At 42.9% G+C, this 12,106-nt stretch overlaps 1 protein-coding gene across 1 annotated transcript; it reads right to left on the reverse strand.

Annotated features, from left to right (window-relative positions):
- Positions 1 to 6,165: 6,165 nt before the first annotated feature.
- On the reverse strand, positions 6,166 to 11,836 carry tmem263 (transmembrane protein 263). The gene is made up of 3 exons (XM_014148224.3): positions 11,674 to 11,836; positions 9,340 to 9,407; positions 6,166 to 8,724 (listed from the first exon to the last, which is right to left on the reverse strand). The coding sequence occupies exons 2-3, from the start codon at positions 9,398 to 9,400 to the stop codon at positions 8,426 to 8,428; spliced, it is 360 nt and encodes a 119-aa protein (XP_014003699.1). The 5' UTR covers positions 9,401 to 9,407; positions 11,674 to 11,836; the 3' UTR covers positions 6,166 to 8,425.
- Between the last annotated feature and the right edge of the window lie 270 nt (positions 11,837 to 12,106).

The raw sequence follows: 12,106 nt of genomic DNA on the forward strand, positions 1-12,106 counted from the left end.
AACCCATGGAGGTCACACTCAAAATTAAAGTGGAAAACCACACTACAGGCTGATCCAACTTTGATGTAATGTCCTTAAAACAAGTCAAAATGAGGCTCAGTAGTGTGTGTGGCATCCACGTGCCTGTATGACCTCCCTACAACGCCTGGGCATGCTCCTGATGAGGTGGCGGATGGTCTCCTGAGGGATCTCCTCCCAGACCTGGACTAAAGCATCCGCCAACTCCTGGACAGTCTGTGGTGCAACGTGGCGTTGGTGGATGGAGCGAGACATGATGTCCCAGATGTGCTCAATTGGATTCAGGTCTGGGGAACGGGCGGGCCAGTCCATAGCATCAATGTCTTCCTCTTGCAGGAACTGCTGACACACTCCAGCCACATGAGATCTAGCATTGTCTTGCAATAGGAGGAACCCAGGGCCAACTGCACCAGCATATGGTCTCACAAGGGGTCTGAGGATCTCATCTCGGTACCTAATGGCAGTCAGGCCAAAGAAATGTCACCCCACACCATGACTGACCCACCGCCAAACCGGTCATGCTGGAGGATGTTGCAGGCAGCAGAACGTTCTCCACGGCATCTCCAGACTCTGTCACGTCTGTCACATGTGCTCAGTGTGAACCTGCTTTCAACTGTGAAGAGCACAGGGCGCCGGTGGCGAATTTGCCAATCTTGGTGTTCTCTGGCAAATGCCAAACGTCCTGTACGGTGTTGGGCTGTAAGCACAACCCCCACCTGTGGACGTCGGGCCCTCATACCACCCTCATGGAGTCTGTTTCTGACCGTTTGAGCAGACACATGCACATTTGTGGTGTTGTTGCCCTCCTACGGCCTCCTCCATGTCTCCTGATGTACTTGCCTGTCTCCTGGTAGTGCCTCCATGCTCTGGACACTACGCTGACAGACACAGCAAACCTTCTTGCCACAGCTCGCATTGATGTGCCATCCTGGATGAGCTGCACTACCTGAGCCACTTGTGTGGGTTGTAGACTCCGTCTCATGCTACCACTAGTGAAAGCACCGCCAGCATTCAAAAGTGACCAAAACATCAGCCAGGAAGCATAGGAACTGAGAAGTGGTCTGTGGTCCCCACCTGCAGAACCACTCCTTTATTGGGGGTGTCTTGCTAATTGCCTATAATTTCCACCTGTTGTCTATTCCATTTGCACAACAGCATGTGAAATGTATTGTCAATCAGTGTTGCTTCCTAAGTGGACAGTTTGATTTCACAGAAGTGTGATTGACTTGGAGTTACATTGTGTTGTTTAAGTGTTCCCTTTAGTTTTTTGAGCAGTGTATTTACCAAGTAGGCTAAAATAAAAAGTAACACAATAAGAATAACGAGGCTATATACAGGGGGTACCGAGTCAGTGTGCAGGGGTACAGGCCAGTTGAGGTAATCTGTACATGTAAGTGGGGGCGAAGTGACTATGCATAGATAACAAACAAACAGCGAGTAGCAGCAGTGTACAAGAGGGGAGGGGGTGTCAATGTAAATTGTCCGATGCGGTAGCAGAGAAAACAGTCTATAACTTGGGTGACTGGAGTCTGACAATTTTATGGGCATTCCTCTGACACCGCCCGTTATATCGGTCCTGGATGGCAGGAAGCTTGGCCACAGTGATGTACTGGGCTATTCGCACTACCCTCTGTAGCGCCTTACGGTCAGATGCCGAGCAGTTGCCATACCAGGCCGTGATGCAACCGGTGAGGATGCTCTCGATGGTGCAGCTGTAGAACCCTTTGAGGATCTGGGGGCTCATGACAAATCTTTTCAGTCTCCTGAGGGGGAGAAAAGTTTTGTCGTGCCCTCTTCACGACTGTCTTGGTATGTTTGGACCATAATAGTTTGTTGGTGATGTGTACACCAAGGAACTTGAAACTCTCGACCTGCTCCACTACAGCCCCGTCGGTGTTAATGGGGGCCTGTTCGGCCTGCCTTTTCCTGTAGTCCACGATCAGCTCCTTTGTCTTGCTCACATTGAGGGAGAGGTTGTTGTCCTGGCACTACACTGCCAGTTCTCTGACATCCTCCCTATAAGCCGTCTCATCGTTGTACATATTACCTCGATTAACTGGTGCCCCCGCACATTGACTCTGTACCGGTACCCCCTGTATATATCCTCACTATTGTTATTTTACTCTTAATTATTTGTTACTTTTATTTCTTATTTTCTAGTTATTTTTCTTAACTGTATTGAATACCGATTGTATTCGGGCATGTGACAAATCAAATTTGATTTGATGACACCGGTATGGTAGACCCCAGTCAGTGAGGTTGACTTATATCTGATCTGTTTTTGTAAACTCAACCAAGTTAAGCCAGATGGTACACCTTTGGGGGAGGTAAGTGCTAGCAACAACATTGAGTGAAGATTTTGAAGAATGCACATTCACAGGTAGGTACTTAGAGCCTATTGAGCCTTCAACCTTTCTAATCTTGGACACCCAGCGCATCTGTCCACAAGAGATTACCGCCTTTTGTGACAGTTATTACTTAAATCGGATGTAGCTGAAAAGAAACTAAACACTAAATTGGTCATTTCAGTGGAGACTTTCCCATTTGCAACAAGCATGGTAACAAGCATTTGTTGTTACACCTCTGCAATTAGACTGCAATTACCACCAGTTATGTTATTAGTGTAAATGAGTTATTACAATTAACTCTTAATACTTTACAATGTAATTACACTGTAATAAGGACCCCTTAAAATGAAGTGTTACCCATTTTTTATACGTCACCCTTTTGTATCAATTGCAAAGAATTTGTATTTGTAGTCTACTTTGTTCTGAAGTTATAGCCAGTCACAGAGAGGGCCACGGGAGGGCAAAAGAGCATCTAACGACGCACTTAGCTGTTATACGAGTGATCTGAGGCAGGCGTTAGATTAAGAGCATTTTCAAGTGCAACCTTAATAAATATGGTTTTGGGAAACAGCTCAGAGATTTAACGATGCTCCTACAAAGATCCTTTTGGGAAAGCAGGCCCAGTAGCGTTTTCATCTCATTTGATGTAAAAACCTGTTAGGTTAAGTCATTGTATTTAAGTTGAAGTTTTACACTCATTTCAATGTTTACAACACTGGTGGAAATGAGATAAAAACAGTACTGATTGATATATCTTTGCAAATTCAAATGTGTTTTCCACGTTGATTCCACATCACAATAAGTTGACAAATTACGTTGAAACAACGTTGATTCACTTAGCCCATACCTATTAGGTGTTTACAGATCAGAGAAGACTAGAATCTCACCAGATACAAAGTAAGTGATAGATACGGTGGAGGGTGGTTCGCCTATTGTGATGCGGAAAACACATTTAGTTTTGATAAAATGTATCAATCAGTACTGTTTATCTCATTTCACTCTTACGAAAAAGATTGCATTCAGAGTGCAGTATAGCTGCAGTATGCTGCAAATACTGCATCCAAAATACCATAGTCAAATGCAGTTACTACACTTTTAAAACGGCAATCTTTTTTTGTAATGGCAACCAGTGTTGTAAACACTGAAATTAGCATAAAACTTAAACTATTCCAAATCGACCCTTTCCCCAACCCCCTAGGCATTTGTGTCGACCTGAAAGCGTGGGGGGGGGGGGGGGTTCTCTATTGGGTGCATGCACTTGCACAAAAAACTTTTATTGGCCTAATAATAAATATGTCATGTAACGGTAACAATTAAGTACCTTTTAATGTGGCATAAACACAAACAGTCATGATATTTATCTGATTTTCATACAAATTACTTTTAAAAAGTAGGCTACCTGTGCATATTAGTCCACTCCAAAATAATTCCAGCATCCAAACAGTATACTCGTGCCATTTGATGAATGGAAATAGACATCTGTTTACAAAACACCAAACATTGTGCCTGTTTCAGTGATTGCCATTGATTAGGCCTACATGAATTGATGCATCTTGTCTGACAAATTTACCTTTTTTTTGCAGCATGAAAAGCCGGACATGTGAAATGGGTCTGAAACTGTCGTGGGTAAAACGGGATGGTCAGCCTAACACACAGTCAATTTACTAGGCTAAGCTACAATGTGTATTACCATGAACTTCCAATAGGCAGTGATGTGGTGGTAAAAAAAACAAACAGGTAGCCTACATTCAGTATAATAGGCCTACATGAGTTTAATCAAGACACGTTTACACCCTAGTTCATGAGTTGTCCATGATTCATGAGTTAAATACTTGGAGTCTTCACAGATCATGTGACATAAAACACTACCTTTCTTTCCTTACATTAATAACATGTATGACAGTGCTATGTCATTATAAAGCGTTTAATTGAATTTGAACATTGAACTTAAACCCTGGATATCTCAGGAAGTGCACGGTAAGTGTAACTATGCCTATGTATTCATTATGTTTCGCTGTAGAGGTCAACACAGCCCCCAAAAGGACTATTCTTATCAACTGTATGCAAGTATTCCTTTGTGTTGTCTTCGGAATGCTTCATTATTTTGCCAAACCACATTGTCACATCTCTGAGAAGCAGAGGTTCTGTTGTGGTTGCATCATATAGGTCTGATATCTGATTGGAGGTTAACTTTATAGCAATACTATTGGTCAACAACTCAGATTTTGAATCCAAACAACTCAGATGCTTATAAGTGTCTTAGATGCATTGTTCTTTTTCTCTTTGTTCCTGAACTGCTGTGGTGAGATTCTCTCTCTCCACCACATGGACATCTGGGGCATGGCCTTTCAGGCTATGATATCTCTTTCTCTCTCTCTCTGAGTGGCGCAGCGGTGTAAGGCACTGCATCTCAGTGCAAGAGGCTGGCCGTGATTGGCTGGCCGTGATCTGGCCGTGATTGGTAGTCCCATAGGGCGGCGCACAATTGGCCCAGCGTTGTCTGGGTTTGGCCATCATTGTAAATAAGAATTTATTCTTAACTGACTTGCCTAGTTAAAGAATAATGCTCTGTTAATGTTAGTATTGCCTTGTAACTTAAACTTTATGCCTTGTATGTGAATCCATACATTTAACAAATTAATTAATTACACTTGTATTTGGAATTACATTGTCAGATATTTCATCATTGCCTATTACTGTAATGCAACTATAGTCTCCAGCATATTGCTATTTCTTTTGGAATCAGAAACATTTTAATACACTAATTGCTTAGTCTTATTAATATATATATATATATATATACACTCATGTCAAATTACTGCCCACTACATCGCCGTGAAAACTGTTCTCATGGGCACACAAATGCAAAATAACGTTGGCCTATGCCATTGCAAAAACAAATTCTAACCGAGAATGAACTATATGCTTACTGTTATTAATGTATACTTGTATCGATTGGATGGGCATTGGTGACTAGCTGTAGGCTAGTGATAGTCGACCATCAGCTGATCCAGGAGGAGAAAAGAAAGAAAATAAACTCCTTCTGGCCGCGGACGGCACGGAGAACACCAATACACCTGAAAAACAATGAGCACTCTAAACAGCTGATTGATTTATCATTGTTTGCTTTTGTCAACGGATAAATCTAATGCATTGGAATATTAGGCAATCTTTTTATCAAGATGCAAGGCCAACAAATTGTAAAAATGAGGAAGTACAAAGGAAAATCTATGCGTTTAAAAGCTCGGCTGAGGCCGAAATTCAGCACTGAGTGGACAGTGCTGCTATAGAATTCTACAGTACCATTCATGGACAGCGAGACTTTGTGCAGCCACATAGTAATAAACTGTTTAAACCATTATTTTCATATTTACCACTATAAAACATATGTACCACTGCATTTTAAACAAAGAATGGTTCAATTAGCATTATGTAGGAGGCCCCACCCAAAACGCTACTTTTGTTGCATGTAGGAGAGCTAATGTGTCAAGGAAGTTGAGCACCCAACACCCCCTCCCCTGTCATTTGTAGCCTGCTTGAAAGGATTGGATAGCTGTATCAGGGAAAGGTGGTCCTACTACCAATTTAGTCATGATCTTATTTGCAGGCTAGGTGGGCCCACTGCTGTATTGGCTAAACACACCTTTTAGATTAGTGAATGGAGGGGTAAGAGCTAGAGGAGGCTACTGAAATTCATCTCTGCAGTGCTGACTAGCCAAACAAATAGGAATCACAATTGAGTAGCCTAGTTCTTATTCACGTCGTCAAACTTTTAATGACAAATGAGCAAAACAATAGATCTGATGAAAAAGGCTGATTTATTTATTATAAAATGATATTGAAATACGAGTTCAATTCCACCTTCAGCACATTGACAGGAAACCCAAGAGGAAATCCCTTAAAATTGTAGAAGGATCAGCCTGAAATCCCTCAGCCTTAACTCCTGTATCCAGCAGTCAACGCGTGGAATGAATGAAAGGTTCATGAAATATTGAGGTGAAAACTGGAAAGGCGATGTATGAAGGAGACAAATCCTGAACAAAATAAATATCCATGTGATGTTAAAGGTGTAGCCTACACACCAATGTTTTGTGGCACAGTGCACTCCACTTTTAAAGAATCCACTGATTAATAGTGAAATCCTTTGATAGAGCACTATATTAAAAATATGAATACATTGTATTTCAAATACCTATAACATAAGGCAACGTGTTAAATGTATAACGCTAAAATAACCTAGTTTGTTTTTTGACAGTAGGACAATACACTGTGTAGACAAAACATTAAGGACACCTTCCTAATATTGAGTTGCGCACCCCCCTTTGCCCTAAAAACAACCTCGTAGGGGCATGGACACTACAAGGTGTCGAAAGTGCTCTACAAGGATGCAGGCCCATGTTGACTAATGCTTTCCACAGGTGTGTCAAGTTGGCTGGATGTCCTTTGCATTTCTTGACAAACCGGTACACCTTGCACCTACAACCATACCCTGTTCAAAGGCACTTAAATCTTGTCTTGCCCATTCACCCTCTGGGTGGCACACATACACTATCCAAGTCTCAATTGTCTCAAGGCTTAAAAAAAAAATACTTCTTTAACCCGTCTCCTCCCCTTCATCTACATTGAAGTGGATTTAACAGGTGACATCAATAAGGGATCATAGACTGACCAGGTGAAAGCTAAGTCAAGGAAAGAGCAGGTGTCCTTAATGTATTGTACACGCAGTGTATGTGGACTAAAGGAATATGTTACTGTAGTTCAGGCTATCGTGTTGGAATAAGGCACATTGTAAAGTGAAAGAACAAAAGAAAGCGAGAGAAAGGGCAGTGACAGAGCTCTGTGATTCAGCGCAGCATCAGTGAAAACATTCATTCCATACCATTAAAGGGTAAACGCATCGTAAAACTACCACTGTCATTGGAAAACATGAGTACATTACTCGCGCCAGAGAGAACCCTCAGAAGAAACATTTTAATGGAAAATGTCCCCTTTAGAGAATTTCCCTGGTGGATGAAAAAAAACAATCCCTCTGGAATGAAAAAACAATCCCCATCACATCAGGAACGGGGAGTTTGAGATTCAAATCATATACTTAACAGAAGGGAAAAAATGAAAACAATTTCCACAAGCATAAACATCTAGCCAGGAACATTGACTTCCTGAGCAGAGTGTTTAGTCCCCCATAGCCCTGGCAGGCAGCATTAAAATCCCAGAGTGCCACGGTAATTCTCAGGGAGCAGAGGGAGAGTGATGAGTGTTGTTGTGGGAGAGGGCACCAAAGCTGGGCTGCTGGGCCCCAGAGGCAGAGTCAGTAATCTCAGAAACAGAATCAATCAGAGAGATGGAGTGGAGCCATCAACTCCCCGCCATTACCGACGCTTTTTGCAACAAGGCGCTGCCTCGGTTGTTGGAACAGCCCAGTGCTGGCTTCTTCAATCTGAACCCCGCCACAACGGGGATCACGGTGGTAAACCCCCTGTGCAGGCCCAGTACCAACCCCCCCCCCCCCCCATGAGATCCTCTTTATTTTCTGTCAGAGGTGCCGGGCTAGTCATTGATCACGGATTGTCTGACTGCCAGGTGACGTTCAAGTTTTCAACAAACACAGCAATGAACATGAACAGCGCCTAAACATGGTGAAAATGTTCACGGCATGTTTCTTCAACAGTGGCCGAGAGATTGAACAAATATTACGCAATAAAATTGGCCTAATGTTTTCTTGGTTGCCTTCTATCTACAGTAAATACATCTACAGTAAATACAACATTCAGTCAGTCATTTCATATTTCAACAGTTTGAGGCACTGGTTTATATCACAGACAAAGATGGGTGGGGTGGCCCCTGCATTGCTGAACAGAAAACCCCTTATTTAATCTCGCCCTCAGTGGCCAGGCCACATAATATGGGAGTGGTCTATAGACACTCGCGGATCAGAGTGTCGAGCCCTCCATGGAAAGTGAATACACACGACATTGTTGGATTCCTCCGTAGCCCTCCAGACTAGGCGGATCAGACACGACATGCACGATACCCAAAATGGCACCGTCTTCCGCCCCTCCTCAATCAGACTTGTCCTTTTTCTTGCCCCCTCCAATAGGAACTTTACTGGCTACCGCTGAGCCTACTGCGGACACGCCTCCTGCTACAGCACACACCCCTCCTTTCACCAGCCCCACCCCGATGCTGGGTACAGCGGCCACCGAGGAGACAGCGGTCTTGGTCAGGTCGAAGCTCTTCCCTCCTATCCAGGCCACCCCACCCACAGTGGCTCCCACGGCACCTTTAGTGACACTGAAGAGGCCGCCGGTCACTCTGGAGAACATGCCTGGCTGGGGCATGGGGTGATCCTTGTTGCTGTCTGATGAGAGACGATAGGGTTTTAGTGTTGAGAGAAGTTAAGCAGAAGAACACAAAGTAACTTCCCCAGCTTATGGAAAATGTTCTCCGTTCCATACTGCACAGAATGATGAATAGGCTACTACATGAAAGTTTGTGTCAAACCATGATGTGGCCATTATGACCACATTATACAGTGGTAACCCCAGTAGAAAGTTAAAACTAAAAAATAGTAATGACGGCCCTCAATAGCCCTCATTGCTTTGAATGACAAAATAATCAGTGTGTGGTGGGCTAGACAGAAACTGTAGAACCACTAACAGTGTAGAAGATGGAACGGTAATGCCACCTAGTGGTACACAAACACAAACGCTTCAGACAGAGAAGAGATCCTTACGGCTTCCAATTTGTGAGGAAATTAAAATCTGACGCCGATGACGTGGACGTCGATTAAGGCAGCCCCCCGCACCTCTCTGATTCAGAGGGGTTGGGGTAAATGCAGAAGACACATTTTGGTTGAATGCATTCAGTTGTGCAACTGACTAAGTATTCCCTTTACATTACTGAGTGTCAGTGTACATTTTTTTTTATCAATGTCCATCAGCATGTGAGTGGCCACTAAGGAGACTGAACTGACCTGCTGGAGGCTCATCTTTGAGGTATGCTGGGACTATATCCTGCTGCTCACGTTGACTCATCGTCCCTCTAGGCAGGAGAGAAAACAGGTCAAGTCAACCAATTCCTCAATATTCCCAAATGAGGCACCAATCTCTGAAGGACTGTAGAGAAAATGTTTCCCTCTGGCAGTTAAAATGGCTAGTTCTTGAAAAACAAGATGGAGAATGATTGCTCATAGGAGTAACCATTCCTCAGTCTGACTTCATGGGTGTGCTGCCTGCTTCTAACACCACCAAACAATGCAGTCCCTGTTTACTGTTGAAGCACAGGATAAGCAGAGGTAGAAGACTCAGTGAAGGAATACTGGGCCTGATTGAGACAGCCTAATCATCCGTTTTCCCCCTGGCTGTCTCAGCCATGTTCAAGTCAACAAGATAAAAACAATTAAAGAACATTTAAATAAATTGATTTCACTCAAGCACTGCTGTTTTTTTGCCTTTATCTGACAGACCAGAGCAGCAAGTCATAACTGCATCAGTTATGACTTGCCGCGGCAATGTAACATTCATAGCGTAGTTTAGGAAAAGTTTTTGTAAAACATGCACCTTAGGCTACAGTTGGTAGAGCATGGTGTTTGCAACGCCAGGGTTGTGGGTTCGATTCCCACAGGGGGCCAGTACAACAACAAAAAATGCATGAAATGAAATGTATGCATTCACTACTGTAAGTCGCTCTGGATAAGAGCATCTGCGAAATTACTAAAATGTAAATTACTAAAATGTCAGCCTTTATTCTTAGTAGAAAAGCCTTGAACAGTCATGACCATTAAATGCTTGCTGAGGGCCTATGAACATTCTCATAAGCCTAATTACAATGTTGAAATGCATGTGCTGCTCAACAGCCCAGCTACGTGCATGTGGCAGTAAAAATGGCATCAAACTGAACTTCACACTACAGTAGCCAGCAGATCCGACCAGCTTGCCTACAGCTGCACTATGGTCAGACAGCCTTCCTGTGTAGATTAATAAAACAATGCGGAGCAGGTGTGAGACGTGGCTAGGAAAACGTCATCCGTGGATTTTGGTACGCTTTCCGAGGCATATCTCGTGCCGGCTCCGCGTTGTCTTGGGGTGCTTTCGTAAATTCACCCTGGCTTCTCCAATTTCAGAGCACTCTTGTCTGAGTGTACCAGAGTGCAGAATAACTGACGAATTTACAAACCCTCAACACCCGTTGAATATGGCCGGATAACATGAAAACAGCCTAACCAGCTCCGCTAAGGCGAGTAAAATGGTTGATTAACAAACACACCTTTAATCTACACAGGAAGGCTGTCCTACCCTAGTGCTTGTTTAGCTGTAAGCAAGTGGGTTGAATCTTCTGGCTAACACTACAGTAAACTATGCTAGTCTACAAGCAAACTTTACTCTCCATGTCCCCGCATTGCACACTCACAGATACATCATTGTGTAAAAGCTTTCATTAGCCTATCCTTAGGCAAAGTACTAGAATGGAAATTAGAAATGGACCAACACATACATACGTGCTGGCTAAAGTACATTCATTTCACAATAAAAAGGTTTGATTGTCAATTGTATTCAGTAAGCGACAATTGAAAACAGTTTATATGGCCACCCAGTAGGCATATAACGTTAGATAGCCATGCGGTCATTAATCTAGATTCAATAGACCCAATTTGTGGAAAATCAATTGATATGGTTCTTGAAGTTGAAGGTGTGGAGCTGGAGTTAATTTAGTTATATTAACTAAATATCAAACTTGTAGTACTAACGTTAGCTAGCTAGTTAAAATAGCTGTGCCCATGATAAACATACAAAAGATGTTCAATTTAAAATTGTTCGCGTTATCTACGTTATGGATTACTGAGTGACGACGTGGCAACAGGCTACCCAGTCCAACTGAGTTGACGTTTGGCAACTAGCTGTGTAGCTAGGATAGCAACCACTAGCATAGACTGTTAGCTAAATTAGCGTTTGCTAGCAACATGTTTTAGTAAAATATGCTCTCATTCACTTCGATTTTAAACTCCATTTGCTATGTGAAACACCTTTCTTTAGGCGCGCAAGGGCGAAAAACAACCAACTTTTAGCTAGCTAAATCACTCATCTTGACTGAAGCTGCATGGCTAGCTAACGTTAGCTAGCTACTAGGTAATTAGAACACTAGTTAGCTAACTAACGCTAATTTGTTGGTTGGAGATGACTTAATGTAGTGCAGAATGCCTTTCTATTTGAATTGTGTGATAACACAAAATAGTTGGAGTTCACATAAATCGATAATTGTTTTAGCTAAATAATATAGCTAGCGTTATGTTAGCCAATTTACAACGTACCTTGCTGTTTGTGTGTCTGTTATCTCTGACTGACACCGCAACTACCATCAGCAACTTTTCTTTTGAGAGTAACGTTAGCTACAGTAGCCAGGCATTAACCAGTAAACTACAAGCTTTGTTTCCACCCCTAGCCAGAAAAGTCACAATACCTTCATTTATACTGAACAACAATACAAACGCAACATTTTCAATCATTTTAATGAGTTACAGTTCATAGAAGGAAATCAGTCAATTTAAATAAATTCATTAGACCCTAATCTATGGATTTCAAATGACTGGGCAGGGGAGCAACCGTGGGTGTGGGGGGGGGGGGGGGGGGGCAGCCAATCAGAATGCGTTTTTTCCACACAAAGGGGCTTTATTAGAAACAAAAACATACTCCTCAGACCCTCCCGCAGGTAAAGAAGCCGGATGTGGAGGTCCTGGGGCTGGA

This window comes from Salmo salar, chromosome 16 (genome assembly GCF_965601325.2).
Source record: "Salmo salar chromosome 16, fSalSal1, whole genome shotgun sequence".
In the NCBI taxonomy this organism is placed as follows: domain Eukaryota; kingdom Metazoa; phylum Chordata; class Actinopteri; order Salmoniformes; family Salmonidae; genus Salmo; species Salmo salar.